The sequence below is a fragment of the Manis pentadactyla genome, chromosome 4 (assembly GCF_030020395.1).
Source record: "Manis pentadactyla isolate mManPen7 chromosome 4, mManPen7.hap1, whole genome shotgun sequence".
Lineage (NCBI taxonomy): Eukaryota > Metazoa > Chordata > Mammalia > Pholidota > Manidae > Manis > Manis pentadactyla.
In genome coordinates, this window is record NC_080022.1 from 29,866,949 (window position 1) to 29,886,179 (window position 19,231).

The 19,231-nt window shown below is 38.2% G+C and overlaps 2 protein-coding genes across 4 annotated transcripts in view; both read right to left on the reverse strand.

The window, feature by feature from the left end:
• Positions 1-193: 193 nt before the first annotated feature.
• Positions 194-1,805, reverse strand: GJA9 (gap junction protein alpha 9). Its single transcript, XM_036876620.2, has one exon. The coding sequence runs from the start codon at positions 1,803-1,805 to the stop codon at positions 270-272; it is 1,536 nt and encodes a 511-aa protein (XP_036732515.2). The 3' UTR covers positions 194-269.
• A 4,737-nt stretch (positions 1,806-6,542) lies between these two features.
• RHBDL2 (rhomboid like 2) overlaps positions 6,543-19,231 on the reverse strand; it is a 47,236-nt gene continuing 34,547 nt past the window's right edge. For all 3 annotated transcript variants that reach the window (XM_036876623.2, XM_036876622.2, XM_057500026.1), the window contains 4 exons: positions 13,203-13,303; positions 11,959-12,019; positions 7,891-7,952; positions 6,543-7,095 (listed from right to left, as the gene is read on the reverse strand). In XM_036876623.2, coding sequence (XP_036732518.1) covers positions 6,916-7,095; positions 7,891-7,952; positions 11,959-12,019; positions 13,203-13,303 — 404 coding nt within the window. In that variant the 3' untranslated portion in view covers positions 6,543-6,915. The remainder of the gene's footprint in view (positions 7,096-7,890; positions 7,953-11,958; positions 12,020-13,202; positions 13,304-19,231) is intronic.

Genomic DNA, 19,231 nt, shown 5'->3' on the forward strand with positions numbered 1-19,231 from the left:
TGCCCCAATTCTGAACAAGGGATTTTCCCAGCAAAAGTTTAGACGACTCCTGAAGAGAGATCCTGTGAAAAAGTAATCTTGAGTTGATAACTGTTTGAGTTGGAAACTACTCCTTCACCATTCAGAATAGAGCCCTTTTCCCTTTTTGAAATGGGTTTGCAGTCAGTCTATAAACAGTTGTCCTTAACCTGTTTTATGTGTGCTCTACTATCACTAGGCTACCTCAGTGATAACATAAATATGCAGCATGTCTAAAAGCCAACAGCTGTTCAGATCTGAAGGTCTGTGGGAGCCCGCCTACTGAGAAGGTTGTTTGTCAACAACACTAAGTGATGTGAAGGACAAGCAGTAGGGCTATTGCAGGTCTTGTCCAACTCAGATTCAAAGGACAACTCTCCCAAAGAATCAGGACTGTCAAGGGGTTGGAACACTCCCTGTGAAAGAGGAAGAGTTCTGATTGTGCCCTCTCCAAACTGGCCCTTGAAGTTACCTTTAAGAGGTGACACCTGATTTTCATCTTCTTTAGCAGGACCCCATGTAGTATGAAGCCACTTGGGCTTCCAGGTGCTGTTAGCTGGCAGAGAGAAAACTGTTTGGGGTGACTGCCCCATGTGGCTGTCCAGAGCTACATCAACACTTGGAATAGAACAGTGACTTCTAGAGTAGTAGTTCCTTTTGCTGTTTTTGCCATCAGCTTCTTTCTTTTCCCTTAACTGGTTACCATTAACCTCTTTTCCAAATATTTTATCAGTGTCTTCATTATTACCTGAGTTGATGTGTTGAAGATGACTACAGGTAGTACTAAGTGTGCACATCTGACTCAAAAGTACAGTTTCCTGTTCATCCAAAATGCATTTCTTATCATTTCCACTGTGATTGTCATGCTTTGCCTGAAAAGCAGATGAATTTAAACTAGGGCACACTGCTGTGTGTGTTTGCTTTTCCACAAACAAATTATATTCAGGTGTGGAAGAGAGTTGCTTCAGTAAATTTGCAGATGTGCTGTGATACTTGGCAAGATTTTGTTTTGACTTGTCCACATGGAATTCATCATGCTCATCCTTCAGTTTATATTGTCCCCAAAGCCCTCGCTTAATCTTTTTAAAACCTAGATGGAAAATTTCTAGAACATTTAAGAAAAGTGAAACAGTTGCTATGGATTGCATAAATATGAGAAATACTGTCTTTTCTGTTGGTCTTGAGACAAAACAATCAATTATATTTGGACATGGGTGTCCATGGCATTTAAAAAGAGGCTCTAAATGAAATCCATATAAAAGATACTGTCCAATCATGAACCCAACTTCAACCACAGAGCGAGTGAAAATGTGTATCACGTAAGTGCAAAGCAAGGTTCCTCTTAGCGGAGCTTTGTTAAGTTTCCTTTGCTCCAGCTGACAAAATTCTTGCTCCGATCTCCGATCCCCAAGCATTTCAAACCCTAGTCCCTCCAGTTCTCTTCTCAGTTGAGCTTTCTTCCTCTGTCTCTCTTTTTCCAGAACTCTCAGTTGGTACAAAGCATGGCCCATGTAGACTAGAGATGGCGAAGACACAAATATCACCTGCAAAACCCAGTATCTAATGAGGGAAATAGGATAGGCCTGGTCATAGCATATGTTTCGGCAGCCGGGTTGTTCTGTATTACAGATGAAGCCAGACTGCTCATCATTCCACACATCTTCAGCTGCAACACCCAGAACAAGCATTCGAAATATGAACAAGATAGTGAGCCAGATCTTTCCAATTATGGTAGAGTGGATGTGAACTTCCTCCAGGACGCCTCCAAGCAAATTCCAGTCCCCCATGTTTATTTAGTCAGCCATTTTAACTCTGAGCCCCTTGAAATAAGAGGCAGATAAATTCTTCTGTTCTGAAGGCTATACCAAAATTATGGCCAAAACAGGAACAAAGCATCATTCTTTCAGCACACTGGTTGCTTTACTTTTTCCCTGGAGAGCTGTGACAATCTGTTACCAAGAAAATATTTAAGATATCAGAAATTTAAGATCACTCATGTTTAGACTGCAATGAAGAAAAAACAAAGACAAAAACATGATACCTGGGGAGGGGTGTGCATATTCTCTTTAGAATAGAACTGTAGGATTCCCTATAAGGAAAAGAGCCTTCTTAGCTGAAGTTTAAAATGAAAACTTTTGGAGAAGTTCCTGAAACTACTGACTTGATGTTACAAACTTTATTATGATTATAGAAAACTTATAACCAAAGTCAATGATTTTTAAATCTCATTTATACACACAGGAAAAAATCACTGTTTCATTTGATAATTCAGTAGGATACAGCATTTAATGAAACCAGAGAAAACAGACTTGGCTCTTGGTATAGGAATTTAGATTTTCTTTTTAATCCACATTTATATGTATCAATTCTGGTTGCTTTATAGCAGTTATTGACCATTTTCAGCAATCCATTTCAGTAATATTTGTAAATATTAGTAAAATTCTTACTTTGCTATGAAAAATCTTGTAAATCCTTATCATCTTAAGATGAACTCCAAAAATTTTCAACTATTTTGTACAACCAGAAAATTGTGAGATACTTCTTGAAATAAATGCATCATCGGTATGGTGGTGGTATAGAAATTTTCATTGTCACAATACTTGACCTATTTCATACATCTAACTTGCTTTTGTAGAGGGAGCAGTGGGTCGAGTTATCATTTAGATCCTTGGATTATCAGGCAGTAGGTTCATATTAAGGTTGATGTCCTAGGATATCTAAGAGGAACTATATCCCAGCAGAAACATAAAACAAGTGAATGTTTTCATTCACTTTCATTTAAAATATAAATGTATTTCCTATGTCCCTTATATAAAGGGAAATGTTATAGTCAAATAATATACTGGGATACTATAGCTATATGATATGTTCGTCACAAAAACCCTATGAAGTAGGTATGTTGTTTCCCCATTTTAAAGGTGAGAAAAGTGAGGCACACCTTCAATTACCCAAGGTCACACAGCTGAAACTGGCATTCAACTCAATCAGTGTGACTCTAAAAGCAGCTCCTGTTTTACTAAGCTGTTATTTTTCCTCTTTGAGCACACTTGAAACATGCATGACAGAAACATTAAGAAAGCATCTGTTTTCTCTTAAAAGTTCATTTCAATTAGTATGTCAAATAGTGATAGTTTTAGCTTTTTAAATAACTGGTTCTAGAGTACTTTTTCAAAGCTTCATAACAGTGAATACTTGCAAAAGCATGAACCTAAAATTTACAAGATAGAGAAAATTTATATTTGACTTTATTATATTAATAATAGTATACTCTTTGATCCAACAATCCAAAGACTTTAAAGTATAAGCAAGGATATTATTCAAGTTGTCTATAATAATCATAAATTGAAAATATTCAAAATAATTAGCAATACAAGAAATAGCATTGTACATAATAAATAATACATCCATAGTTTGTAGTATGCAACCAGTAGAAATGATAAATATATACTAATATAAAATCATTTGATATATTGTTTCAGTGAAATTCAGTTTATAAAATAGAATAGTATGACCCCATTATTAAAAATGTATCTATATATAGATTCATACAAAAAAACCTAGAAGGGCTGCTCTCCCACTCTCTCTGTTTGTCTCTCTCTCTCTCTAGGGGTAGCCACTTTCTCTTGCAGATAATAAAATCTCTTGCCTGGGGAAAAAAAAACCTAGAAGGATATTCATCAAAATATTAACTATGATTATCTCTTGGTAGTGTGATTAAAATTAACTTAACCTTTCATAATTATATGCACTTTAATTTTTTTTGCCATGAGCACTTTACTTTTATAATTACAAAAAGAAATAATTTTTTTCCTTAACAGACATGAGCGCAGTATTTCCTGAAAGGAGCAATAAATTATTTAGCTGCAAATCTTAGGTTCTACATAGCAAATGACATGAATAGTGTACATAGATACAATGCCATAGAATTCAAAAGCCAAAATGTAAAAACATTTCAAACAACTCTAGTTAGCTAAAACAGAGAGATGAACACAAACCTTTTTTAGTGTAGGTATATCTGAGAAGCAAATCATGCTTAGGAGAATTTATAATACTGCGATCTTCAACTTGTTCCCTGAATTTGTCCCTTTGCAGGTAGAGAGCAGATTGAGTTGAATTCAATGCAGTGAGTCAGCCATCCGCTAAAATCCATTTCTGCACATTCTTGCTTCTAAAACAGTGCTGTCCGATAGAATCACTTGCAACGATGTTAAAGTAGACTCTTATCTGCACTGTCCAATAAGGTAGCCACTAGCCACGTACAGCTATTGAGTACTTGCAGTGTAACAGAGGAACTGAGTTCTTAATTTAATTATTTTAAATAGGTGCCTACTTTATCGGACAGCACAGATAATATTTCCAATGAACAGTTTAAAAGACTAAAGTTATGAGCTCCAAATTAAGCTAAATAAGTGGCTTATAATTCAGAGATGCCAAATTTAAATCAGCAGGAGATGTTTGTGTGCTTTTTTAATGGTAATTTTGCCCCCTGGGGAACCCAGTATCACCATTTTGGGTAATATAAATGATTGTTTTTTTAGCACCAAAAAGACTTTCTAATTTAATAATAATTTCTTAGTCATCAGTTTTAATAATCAGTGGGTCATGTTCAATTTCACAGTTAGATGAATCCTGTGTCATTGTCTAGTTTTCTGGTACTAACAGTTACATTGCACTTTGGTCACTAGAGATCTGTCTTCAGAGCGGGTGACCTGGTGGGTTGGCCTTGGAAGATGATTATTTCTTCTCTCGCCTCTTTGCCAACCAGTAGCTACTTCTCAGATTAAATACAAACATTTCACAGGGGAAAAAAATCACATATGTATATTTGTATATTATGTATTATTTAAATTACATATTATGTATAATAACTTACAAATTATTAAAGAATTTGGAAAATACTAACCTTATTAATAGAGAAATACAAATTAAAATGAAGTATTTTTTAACTATCAAATTCAAAGTGATAATGTCTGCTTTGAGGAAAAGTATGAGGACACTTACTCTCATATACCATCGGTAAGAATATAAATGGCTACAGCTATTTAAAAGACAGTTTAAATCTTTCAAAATTAACATAGCATTTCTGCTTCTGGATGCTTGAAATATTCATTCAGCAAACATACTCAGACACACTGCACATACTACAATGTTCCATTTGTACCCTGATTTTGGCACCATTGGCAATGGTACAAAATCAGCAACAATTTAAGTGTCAGTAGACAAATGATTAAATGAACTTTAGTATATATCCTTATCATTCAGCAACTCAGAGAATAAATATCTCTATGAACTAATAGAAAGATCTCTATGTCACATTATAAAGTAAATTACAAGACATGTAGTGTAATCTCATTTATCTTGTTAAAACCTATTTCATATGTATATTTAATCAGCTAAAACAGAGAGATTAAGCCAAACTTTTCTTGGTTTAGGTAAGTCTGGGAAGCAAATCATACTTAGTTTTCCACTGCCACCTTCAGCTTGTTCTCTGAACTTGTCCCTTTGCAGGTATAGAGCTGATTCAGTGAAGGTCGGTGCAGGGACTGAGTTTAGCATCAGCTATAATCCATGTCCCTTTTGGCTCACCTCAGATAGAAAGAGGTCTGCAAGAATGACTGACAGCAGTCATCACCAGGGAAAAGCACAGGATTGGGTGGGAAGGTAAAAGGGAATCTTATCTTTTAAGTTCTTGTTCAAATCATTGTTTCACCAAAAACATACTCATATTCTTATGCTCAAATTTAAAATGTTTTTAACAAATCCCAGATCCGTTTTTCTCAAAATACTAAAATAATACTTTTCCCACTATCTAAAAGTGTGCATGCTCCTTTCAGAATACAAAACATTTAGATGGGTGTTTATAAATAAAACATGTTGATGATAAAAGAAGAAAAAATTGTATTTCCTGTGTTAAGATGACCTAATACTACTATTTTGGTAAAAGAATGGCCAGCAGTCTGGATTCTGTACAGGAAAAGGACACAAGCTTCTCAACTTTCAGACATTTCACCTTTTATAAATAAATCCTACCCACCCCTAGGAGAGCCACTAGCCATGTGAAGGATGAGAACCTTATCACAGATGAGAATCCCAGAATCCAGGTCTAGCATGCACCAGAAAGCTAGTTCCAGGTTCCTTGGGATCTTATATACACTACTAGAATCTTAAACTAGCAGTCCAGAAAATTCTGTCCTCCATAAGGTATTTCTACTATTCGTGGTGCATCCACTGAAATATTTATTCCTACATGCCCATCATACTCCTAACTTTCAGCATATGAGGAATAAACATTGTCACAACACTAGGGGAGAAGAGAATAGGGTTTCAAGTCATCACCAACCTTTAAATTCTCCCCCTTCTCAGTAAGCTACTTGATTTTTTTAAAAGTTTCTATGCCCTTCTCTCTAGATACAGAGTAATAGCCACCTTTCTGTCTGTTAAAAAGATAGCAATGATGTATATAAAGCACCTCAAACAGTGATCCATCTACTCAGTGACTGAAAATGAGTATCAACAGTCTGATACAGGTATGAAAAGTTTTTATTATCAGCATAGTGAAGTATTCATTGATTCTATCAAGCAATCTCTACAATATATCCTCCAAGGAGAGCAGGTCTCTCAAGGACATGTACAAACCACACCTTATGTCTGGAAAGAGCCAAGTTCTGGTTTTCACCATGGTTTCTCTGCTCCTCTTCCCTCCTTCCTATTCAGAAGCCCCTCCCTTAGACCCTAACTCATTTTATAAGCAGTCTCTATAACTAATGACTTCAGTGGTGTTTTTGACCTCTTTATAAAATGGTTAACATTTGCTGGGACTTGTCTGTTTCTTCACAGAGTTCTCCGGTTCTTTCTCAGGTGGCTCTTTTTATTCATTGGCTTATCTTAGGGGGCAGGTCAGTTTGCTGGAGATAGAAAAATGTTGAAAAAAACAGCAAATAATACACAAGCTAAGTAAGCTGCAATTGCTATCCAAAACCTTGGATCTTTCAGCAGTGCCTTATCAAAGCAGCTAAACACAGTGTAACCTATGGACATTCCAGCGAATCCACCCGCAAGGTGAGCAGCAAAGGACACCTTGGGAGAAAAGGGGAGGAATGGAGACAAGAAAATGTTAATTGCATATTTCAGTCGCATCTCTCTGACTAAAAAACAAATACCATCATAGTCAAATGAGTCTTCAAAGTCTGAAGAACAAGGAGGCAAGAGACAAAGGAGGCACAAAACTCCATGACACAGAAAGAAGATGTTGTAAAACACACATAACTAAAAAATATCATTTCAACCACTCAGAATACAAAAGACAGAGCCATTGCTGCTCGTTCTTTGTGATCACCATTGCATTTGGGATGGTTCTAAAATAAGGCCAAAAAAGAGAATGACTTGAGTTGCCACCCGGGCTCTCTGTAGGAGCACAGTCTGACCCCACATAAGTAGAATGTCAGAATTAAAACCGCAGTCACACATACACACAAATCCTCGACCAAAAACTACCAACTTCAAAGACTAATTCCAACAAAACTGGAAATCACTGTCAGGTTTCTTAAGGATGCCAATTCATCTGGACACAATTTTTCATTGTTGTTTTCCAATCTGCTTTTATTCTTTGTGGACAATGAAATTCCCTTCTTTCCTGTTTTGGAATAGCTACCTGCATGGCAGGTACAGAAAAGCAGAGCCCATGGCCAGGGCTATGAGAAAGTTAAGTGAAAAGGACAACCCAAAAGTCTGATTTCTTCAGGAATTTTTCTTAACTTCCAAATGGAAATTTGACTGCCCTGACTTACAGAATTGTTGCACCTCTTTGATGGCCTTTTTTTGCTATTGATATGGTAGGTAAACAATTTTTCATTAAAAATAATAAGAACTCACCGGAGACCCATTTGCTGGGACAAAGAACCGTCTGTAGAGGGCAAACCCCACGTCTGACACAACTAGAAGGCAAGAAACCTGATGAAGCCCACTGCAGTGCACCAAATGCCCATGGTTCCTCACTCGGGATGGTAGCAGCTACCACGTACTGCAACTGACTCTGTGCCAGGTGCTATTTTAAGAGCATGTATTAACTCAATAATCCTCACAAGGATTAACTGTCATTATCCCATTTTACAGACTTATGCATCCAATAAATACTCACCAATTTTCTTGTATGTGCCAGGTACTATTATAGGTGGAGAAGATCCTGCACTGAACAGATCAGACACCCCTGCCTCATGGAGCTGTGGTCTAGGTGGGGGAGGCTGAGTAAAAATACAGTCTACCAAATGGTGCTAAGTGCTATGGAGATAATACAAAGAGAGAAGGACAATTGGAAATGCTGGAGTAAGGTGTGACTTTTTAATAGAAGAGTCAGGGAGGGTCTTACCGAGAATGTAACTTTTAATGGGAATAAGGGAGCAAGCCATTCTGGGCAGTGGGAAGAGCAAGTGCCGTCCCTATGGCAGGAATGTACCTGGTGTGTTTGAGGAAACCAAAGCAGTTCTCTGGCAGACGGGGCTTTCCAAGGGGGCCCCCATCCCCATGAGCAGCAGCAGCTCCTGGGAACTTAGAAGAAATTAACTCCCAGTCACACCCTAGACTTACTGAACTAGGAACTCTGAAGATGAGGCTTAATAGTCTGTGTTTTAACAAGGTGATTCTGGACTACAGATGAGGATGAAGTGCGAAGTGCTGAGCAGGGAATAGATCAAGTGGGAGGCCTAATGGGCCACTGTAAAGACTTCGACTTTTACTCTGAGGGACAGGGAGCCTTTGAAGGCTTTTCAGGGAAGAGATGATCTGACTTAATGCTTTTAAAAGATCATTCTGGGTGCTATAGGAAGTAGTCTATAAGGAAGCAAGGACAGGGGCTGGAAGACCAGCTAGATTTTTGCTGTTGCAGCAATCCAAGAGAGGAGTGATGGCAGCATTTTATACATAAAGAATCCAAAACAGAGAGGCTAAGTATTTCCCGAAGGTCACACAGTTCAGAAGCAGGATTTGACCCTTAAGTGGTCTATAGAGGCTCCCTTTCTCCCACCACACTTGTTGCCTCTAATTGCCGCAGGAGTTCTGAAGATGGGTCAAGAAAGGAAATGAGTCCACATTCTCCACTGGAACAGTGAGATCCAGAACTGAGACATTCTTCAAGCAGGTCAGATCTGTGCTGCAAAGGGAGCTTCCGGGGTTTCTGGGTCTAGAATCCCACCCTCCATGGGCCCCTGCACTTGGAAGTATCTTACACAGCTGTAACATTCCACACCCATCCCCCAATTCCCTGTGCTCTACTTAGTGGATGTCCTAGGAGATGGAAAGACCTAGTCCTTGCCCTGGGGAAAATAGCATCAGGAGCATGTAATTCGGGCTAGTTTCCCTTTCAATACTGTATTGACATTGAAGTCACTGGACAGGAATTGAGGTCGAGGAAGTACTCAATATTAATTAAATTGTAAATGACCATTACACAAAATACCAGATAAATGTGGTTGTACCCAATCTCCAATCATCATCTGAATTTCCTGATCCAGAGTAAATAGCACACAGAAAGAGGACCGGGAAAGTGTAAGTAAACCACGACAGGAGAACAGGGCGGATTTAGTTGAATAGTTACTCTGGTCTGGTCTTCCACAGTAGGAGTCTTTGTAACTCTTACCATGTCAATTTCTCCATTACATTTCACTCTTGTTTTGCCCTCTTCCTGCATCTCTCTGCTTGGTTCTTTGTTTCCTAAGGGAGTTTGCTTTTCAGTTCTTGCAGTCTCTAAACAAATACCTGTCTTCCCACCTGGAAAGAAGCTCTTTATTCCAATAAACCAAGTCATCTTCCTCAAATTTTGACATTCATTTTAAGAGAGTTGCCTCTATGAAGATTTTTTTGAAGGATGAAAATGTGAGGTTTCCCTAACTCTTTGACAAAGAGAAGCTCAGTTGCTTCATTAGAAATCACCCCCAACAAATAATGGCTGAATGAAGGTCCTTAAGGCCAATTGTCCTTCACAATTAATATTATTTACCATTAAAAAAACTATAGTCCCAAGGAAATCTGTTTAAAATTAAAATGCACTTATATTTTATTAATCTGGAGTGTGTTGTAACTTTTCTCATTTCAATAGCAAGCCAAAGAACTTTTAGAAATGACGAATGATAGGAAGTGGTGAAGGTTGACATTAGGTATCCTACCTACTCTGTAAGATGTGTGTAGGGTGTAATTGTGGGACCCCTGGAAGGTTAGCATGACCCCTGCCTCTATTTTGTGTCCCCCATCTTGAATAACTATGTGCCCTCATTTTGTGTCCTCCATCTTGAATAACTCCTGCCCCCATTTTGTGTCCTCCATCTTGAATAACTCCTGCCCCCATTTTGTGTCCTCCATCTTGAATAACTCCTGCCCCCATTTTGTGTCCTCCATCTTGAATAAGAAGTTTCCCACTCAAGCCACGCCCATTCCCGCGGAAACCATGCCCAGCAAAGTATAAAAGCAAAAAGGGAACTTTGTTCAGGGTCTCAGACTGAGTCCTGTGTTTTGACAGGCCACTGAGACCCTAGTTCAAACTAGCAATAAAGACCTGTTTTGCTCTTACATCTCGCGACTGAGGCTGGTGCCTGCGGCTCCACACGGGGGACTCAAGGAAACGGGGCACAACATAATCAAATATGATGTAATGTTACATAAACTATTTTTGGAGACTCCCCATGGCTTAGGAAAGTGTTTTTACTCCAACATTGAAGAGTATTAAAACCATTGCCCCATAAAGGATTTGAGGCTAATGTCATAAAAGCCATTCTTAAGGCCCTAAAGAAACAGATTGACTAAAGACTCAGGTAACTTGTGTGACAATACTTTTCAGTCCAAGGACTTGTGCCATGATCCTGGTTGTGGCTCTTAACAACTCAGGCAGCAGCTCTGCTCCCACAGCGACTCCTGACTCCAGACACTTGCTTACTCTCTCACTTCTTCGATTAATAATTATATATAGAGTATGGTATAAACTATAAACAAGTCACTTATCTTCTCTCAGGATGAAATGTTTTTACAGCTAAACTGTTTATAAACTAAATGACGTCTTTCCTCAGATGTATTTGGCCTGTTCCCAACATTATGGGTAACTGAACTCTAGGTGCCAAATAGCGGAATCATTTTTTTCTTACTATGTGGACAGCCAGCATCTTAGCCTTTACCAAGTGTCACCTTGGTCTTGGCCTTCAAGTCCGACCCCACAGTCTGACCGCAGGGTTGGCCTTCTCCCCACACCCTCTGTGCACCCAGCTTTAGCTGGAGCAGGTCCTGAAACACAAGCCTCAGCCCTTGTTTTCTTCTACCCTGTGTGGCCTGCCACCATCCAGAATCTACCCTGACATTCAGACTCAGAGAAAATTCTGCGTCCTCTCCAGATGGAACGCTCTTCCTGAACTTGAGCGTGTGATTCTCCACTGTAATTCCTGGAGATTTCAAAAGCCACACTGGCCATGTTCTTAATGCCCTGACCTCTCAGCACCTTCACCTCTGCTCCTGTCTTTAATCCTCAGCCACCACTCTATGTTTATATCCTAGATCAGGTATTTTCTTATCTGAAAATTTAGAAATTGAGGAAGAAACTAGATTTTATCAGTGGTTTTGAGCTTTCTCTTTTCAGACAAAATCATATACAAAAGCCAATGTATGAACAAGAAAAATTCAGTAAATAAAATATAAATGAAGCCATGGTGTTTGAAGTAGACCGAGTGCCTAGAACTCTACTCTCTTGACCTCCCCCCATTCCAGAAAGAAACAAAAAGCAAAAACATGTTACTGAGGCACCTCTAAAAACCACCCACAAGAAGCTCTGAAAACTCCATTTGCACCTTCTGCTTGAGCTATGGCACAGACAATTCTGACTCTAGGTTAGGGGCCATCCTACATGTTAGTGTTTAAGAAATGTGATAAAATTGAAGGCATGGTGACATGTTCACAAAACAGACTTACTTATAAGGATGATGATCAGTAGTCTGACAATTCCAAAGGCAGGAATCATTTCTCGAAAATTCTTGCAAAGAAATAAATAATAATGTAAGCTCTCAACAACTGAAACCTCAACTGTACTTGCTCCTCATCTGCTTTTTCATTTAAAGTTCGAGTGAAAAATATTTGCAAAACAAAGCATTGGTGTAAAAGCCCAGTTTTCATATGTACTTTGGAAGTACAGTGCTGGTACACTTTGGAGAACAAAATGAAACATTATAGTTAATTCCATGATGTAAACTAAACACAGAACAAAGCATTGGTGTAACAGCCCAGTTTTCATTTGCTTTCTTTTTGTGTAATTTTTGGTCACAATCCTTTAAACTGAGTCCACAAAAATTAATAAAATCTGAAGTTTGAAAAACATTTTGCAAAATAACTTCTGTTTTTGTAAGAGTTTTATAATTGCTTCCTATTTTTCCTCCTAGAGTATTTTCAAAGCACACCTACATAGTTAGAGGGTTAAGACTAGTCAGGATTTTAGCCTGTTTTAAAATGTGGTTGCCATTCTCACATACTGTAACATAAAAGTATAAAATGGCATGCCAACTTTGGAGGGCAATTTGGAATTTATCTGTGAAAATTTCAAGCCTTGATCCAGTAAATCCATCTCTAGGAATTAATCCTACAAAAAAAATCACACAAATGCAAAAAGATAAATGTAAAAGCATTTCCTTATAGCATTATTTGTAAGTATGAAAAGCTAGAATCACCCCAAATTTTTTTCATGAAGGATTAGTAAGTCAGGATACAGTTATACAGTGGGTGCTGTGGAACACATGAAAAGATTGGGGTGTCTTTCTGTGTGCTGACCTGGTTAGATGGTCAGGATAGGTCAGGTACTCTATGTTAAGGTGCAGAACATGTAAAGGTGGCTCCATGTTTGTTGTATTGATATTGGGAGGATTTTGAAAAATACAGAAAAAGGTCTAAAAGATGTATATCAAATTGTTGACAGATACTATATTGGGAATTTTGACTTTTTAGTTTCCAATTTAAATTTTATTTAGTGTTCATTACTATGGTGATAAGGAGGAAAAAAGATAAAATATGAAAGGAAAATTCTGGTGGCTGGCCAGAAGGAAGGTGAGTGCTCAGTAAATACTGATAAATGAAGATTATCAGTTTTGAACCAAATACTAGTTACTGGTTATTGTTTTTAAAGGGGGGGGGGAGTGGTCCATAGACGCCATTTCCAAAGTTCTTACCACTAGAACATTCATAAAATAGCCTCCCATGAGAGCGTAGACTCCTCCTGAAGCACCCACAAGATATTTGAGTGGGTCAAAGATAGAGCTGGCAAGGGAACCTAAAGAAATAAAACAGAGGATCAGACATGACTATAAGAATTATGAAAGAAAAATCTTCCTAATCTAAGGTAAAAAGTCTGGGAGTTTCGACCATTACCATATTAATACACAACAAATTCACTTTGTCCCTTCCATACTATAAATGTATAGCTATGTGGGCTACCTCAGTTTTTCTGAAACCATGTTCAACATGAAGACAGTATAACAGTGACAAGAGCACAGACACAGGATCCAGAATACCAGCTGTGCTACTTGAGCAAGTTTCTTAACCTCTCTGTGTCTTAGTTTCCCTACCTACAAAATGAGGCTCTTAATAGAACTTACCTCAATATGTTGTCAGGGGAAGCAAATGAGATGATATGTGCATCATGCTTAGAACACTGCCTGGTGTATATTATATATTTTGCAGCTATTGTTTCAAAATATCCCACATGTTTAGCCAAAACTATCAAAATACCTGAGACATTCCAACATTTTATTATCTAATGGCTTTCTCATGGATTCAAGATGTACCCTTAGAATCCTTCTCAACATACCACTCAATCAGATTCACCAAGGAAGATGAAACCTATTTGCTAACCTAGTCTTATATTGCCTGAACTAAAGCAAAGTTTTAAAACCACCTTATGCAAACTCTAAGATGTTCTCTCTATACTGCTCGGTTCTATTACTCTATGTCTCTTGCTTTCATTCCTTAGGATACAATATAATACCCTTATTATATTATACAATATACAACCTGTGCAAGAAAAACAAGGGGCATTATGATTAGCACATATAATGTGTGTTGTGGGGGTACGGGGAAGGCAGTATAGCACAGAGAAGACAATTAGTGACTCTATAGCATCTTACTACACTGATGGACAGTGACTGTAATGGGGTATGAGGTGGGGACTTGATAATGGGGGGAATCTAGTAACCACATTGTTGCTCATGTGATTGTATATTAATGATACCATAATAAAAAAAATTTTCATTAGAAAGAGATAAAAAAATGACAATGAGAAGACAAGCTACAGACAGAGGAAATGTCTGTAAACTACATATTCAATAAAGGACTAGGACCTAGAATATATAAAGAACTCTCAAAATACAGTGAGTATAAAAACCTAATTAGAAAATGGGCAAAAGACATCACCAGGCATTTCACTAAAGACAATATACAGATGGTAAATAAGCACATGAAAAGATGTTCAATATCAGTAGTAGGGAAATGTGCACATTAAGTCTGTGAGGTCTGAATATAAGCACAGCCAAAATAGAAAAACGGTACCACCACCAAATGCTGGTGAGGATATGGGAAACTGAATCACTTATACAATCCTGGGAAGAATGTAAAAATGGAACAGCCATCTTGGAAAACATTTTGGCTGGTTCTTTAATAACTAATTTTGCAACTCCCATACAAACCAAGAACTGTGCTCTTGGACATTTGCCCTAGAGAAATGAAAACTTATATTCACAAAACCCTGTACTTCCGTTCACAAAAACCTGTATACAGATGTTTACAGCAGCTTTATTTATAATAACCAAAAATTGGAAACAACCCATATTTCCTCCAATGAGTGAAGGGTTAAACAAATGGTGGTACATCCACACCACAGAATCCTGCTCAGGAATAAAAATGAATGAGCTGTTGATAGATGCATCAATTTATGTGCATCTCCAGAGAATTAATTATGCTGAATGCGGAAAGCTAATCCCAAAAGGCAATATACTGCATTATTCCAATCGTATAACATTCTTGAAGTAAGGAAATTATAGAAACAGAGAACAGATTAGTGGTTGTCAGGAGTAAAAGCAGGCATTAAGGGTGGGGGGAGACGCAGATATGACTATAAATATGCAACATGAGGAATCCCTGTAGTGATGAAATGATTTGTACCTTGACTCTATCAATGTGTATATCCTGGTTTGTTACTGTGCTACAATTTTGCAAGCTGTTACCATTGGGGGTAACTAGTTAGACGGGACATCTAGGTATTTAGTTCTTACAACTGTAATGTAAGCCTATTATTATTACTGAAAAGTTTAATTTTTTTTTAAATGTTTCCAGTAAATAAATAAAAGGATGGGAGTTCTAATATTTTCTACATAGACCCTAATGGATCATTGCAGGCACATATAATTTTAGAGAGCATTGGCACATGCTGCTAGTCCCTACTGAGTTTTGGGACCCCTTTAGCTCTTCCCTACATTCTCCTGAAGGCATCTTTCTTAAATGCAAATTGGGTCGTATTACTTCCCAAAATCATTAGTGTGACACACAGGACCATCATGGTCTAGCTGTAGGCCTTTACCCAATATGTGCCCCTGGGCACCAAACTACATGCCATTTTTGTGCAAACCTATGTCTTACTGTGAGGTACCTGAGGATTGGCACAATGACTTATCTCTATATGCTTATCTCTAATATTTTATCACCAATTAACTTATCTCTAATGTTTATCAGGTCTTCTAGCACATATTAGAAGTGCAATAAAACTGTCACTATTTGCAGATGACATGATACTGTACACAAAAAACCCTAAAGACTCCACCCCAAAACTACTAGAACTTATATCGGAATACAGCAAAGTTGCAGGATACAAAATCAACACACAGAAATCTGTGGCTTTCCTATATACTAACAACGAAACAACAGAAAGAGAAATCAGGAAAACAACTCCATTCACAATTGCATCAAAAAAAATAAAATACCTAGGAATAAACCTAACCAAAGAAGTGAAAGACTTATACTCTGAAAACTACAAGTCACTCTTAAGAGAAATTAAAGGGGACACTAACAGATGGAAACTCATCCCATGCTCGTGGCTAGGAAGAATTAATATCGTCAAAATGGCCATCCTGCCCAAAGCAATATACAGATTTGATGCAATCCCTATGAAACTACCAGCAACATTCTTCAATGAACTGGAACAAATAATTCAAAAATTCATATGGAAACACCAAAGACCCCGAATAGCCAAAGCAATCCTGAGAAAGAAGAATAAAGTAGGGGGGATCTCACTCCCCAACTTCAAGCTCTACTATAAAGCCATAGTAATCAAGACAATTTGGTACTGGCACAAGAGCAGAGCCACAGACCAATGGAACAGACTAGAGAATCCAGACATTAACCCAGACATATATGGTCAATTAATATTGGATAAAGGAGCCATGGACATACAATGGGGAAATGACAGTCTCTTCAACAGGTGGTGCTGGCAAAACTGGACAGCTACATGTAGGAGAATGAAACTGGACCATTGTCTAACCCCATATACAAAAGTAAACTCAAAATGGATCAAAGACCTGAATGTAAGTCATGAAACCATTAAACTCTTGGAAGAAAACATAGGCAAAAACCTCTTAGACATAAACATGAGTGACCTCTTCTTGAACATATCTCCCCGGGCAAGGAAAACAACAGCAAAAATGAGTAAGTGGGACTATATTAAGCTGAAAAGCTTCTGTACAGCAAAAGACACCATCAATAGAACAAAAAGGATCCCTACAGTATGGGAGAATATATTTGAAAATGACACATCCGATAAAGGCTTGACGTCCAGAATATATAAAGAGCTCACACGCCTCAACAAACAAAAAACAAATAACCCAATTAAAAAATGGGCAGAGGAACTGAACAGACAGTTCTCCAAAAAAGAAATACAGATGGCCAACAGACACATGAAAAGATGTTCCACATCGCTAATTATCAGAGAAATGCAAATTAAAACTACAATGAGGTATCACCTCACACCAGTAAGGATGGCTGCCATCCAAAAGACAAACAACAACAAATGTTGGCGAGGCTGTGGAGAAAGGGGAACCCTCCTACACTGCTGGTGGGAATGTAAGTTAGTTCAACCATTGTGGAAAGCAGTATGGAGGTACATCAAAATGCTCAAAATAGACCTACCATTTGACCCAGGAATTGCACTCCTAGGAATTTACCCTAAGAATGCAGCAATCAAGTATGAGAAAGATCAGTGCACCCCTATGTTTATCGCAGCACTATTTACAATAGCCAAGAATTGGAAGCAACCTAAATGTCCATCGATAGAAGAATGGATAAAGAAGATGTTGTACATATACACAATGGAATACTATTCAGCCATAAGAAAAGGGCAAATCCAATCATTTGCAGCAACATGGATGGAGCTGGAGGGTATTATGCTCAGTGAAACAAGCCAAGCGGAGAAAGAGAAATACCAAATGATTTCACTTATCTGTGGAGTATAAGAACAAAGGAAAAACTGAAGGAACAAAACAGCAGCAGAATCACAGATATCAAGAATGGACTAACAGGTACCAAAGGGAAAGGGGCTGGGGAGGATGGGTGGGTGGGGAGGGATAAGGGGGGGAGAAGTTGGGGGGTATTAAGATTAACATGCATGGGGGGGTAGGAGAAAAGGGAGGGCTGTACAACACAGAGAAGGCAAGTAGTGATTCTACAACATTTTGCTATGCTGATGGACAGTGACTGTAAAGGGGTTTATGGGGGAGACCTGGTATAGGGGAGAGCCTAGTAAGCATAATATTCATCATGTAAGTGTAGATTAGTGATACCAAAAAAAAAAAAACAAAACAAAACAAAACAAAAAAAAAAAAGGCAGTTCCTGTGTGGTAACCTCCAATGAGTTCTACACAAGGGTATAAAGGGAATATAAAAGTGTAGGCAAAGGGTCTCTTTGCGTTTATACAGAAGATCAAAGCCTAATTGGGCTACCCCGAAAATGAACTAAGACATGATATGAAAGAGAACTTCCAACATCAGCACTCTCTGGAAGACTCATGCCAGAAGATGATCATCAAAAAACCCCAACAAAGATCCACGCACTGCTACAGCTGTAGATGCACTCATCCCACCAGCTCCTGGACTTGCCATGGGAATGAAGGAGATATCTAAGCTGGCCTGTGCATACAGTAAAACAACAAATTTGACTGGATCTATACTGTTGGAACTCAACCAAGAATTAGGAGAAGTGCAAACTGTAGCGCTCCAAAATCTTACAACTACAGACTATTTACTGTTAAAAGAACATAAGGGACGTGCACATTCCCCAGGAATGGGTTGTTTTAATTTGTCTGATTTCTCTCAGACTGTTCAAGTTCAGTTGGACAATATCCACCATATCATAGATAAGTTTTCACAAATGCCTAAGGTGCCTAACTGGTTCTCTTGGTTTCACTGGAGATGGCTGGTAATTACAGATATGCTTTGGTTATGTAACTATACTCCTATTATGTTAATGTGTGTGCGCAAATTAAGTAGTCGCTTAAAACCTATACATGCTGAAGTTACTCTACAAGAAGATATGTCAAAGAAATAATCAATCTTCCCATGTTTTCTTCTGCCTGCTACTTCTATAGCTTTTCTTCTTCCTTCCTAATTACAACCCTTAAATAGAATTCGTGCCTCATATCAAATTTACCGAGTATCATAATTCTTCCAAGTGGTAAAGATACCTCAAGACAAATGCTGGGCATAGAAGCTACAGGGCATAAATATGCAAAGAAATAAAAAGCTAACCATTTCAAACAATAAGGCTTCTCTCTCACTTACCAACTTTACATTTCCCTGTATGGCCCCAGAAGATGACTGGTTAGCCAGAGACGGGTAAGATTCCTCATGGGAGGAACAACCTAAGACAGGCACAGTCGCAGGGGGGTCATCAGGTGAGAAATTGGGGATCAACAGAGGTGAGGCTTAGAACCTCACCCCCCCTGTTCTGAGAGAAATCTTCTGCATACGTGGATGTTTTATTGCCCTGGTCTAGCTTGGATTAACACATAGTCTACAGGCACACACCTGATCATCTACATTTGCTCTCTTACAACACTAAACTATGTTTTCTACCTTTATCTTGTATCTACCTATCACTTCAGCATTTTATTAAAAATAATAATAATAAAGAGAGAAATGTGGTATCCACATATAAATC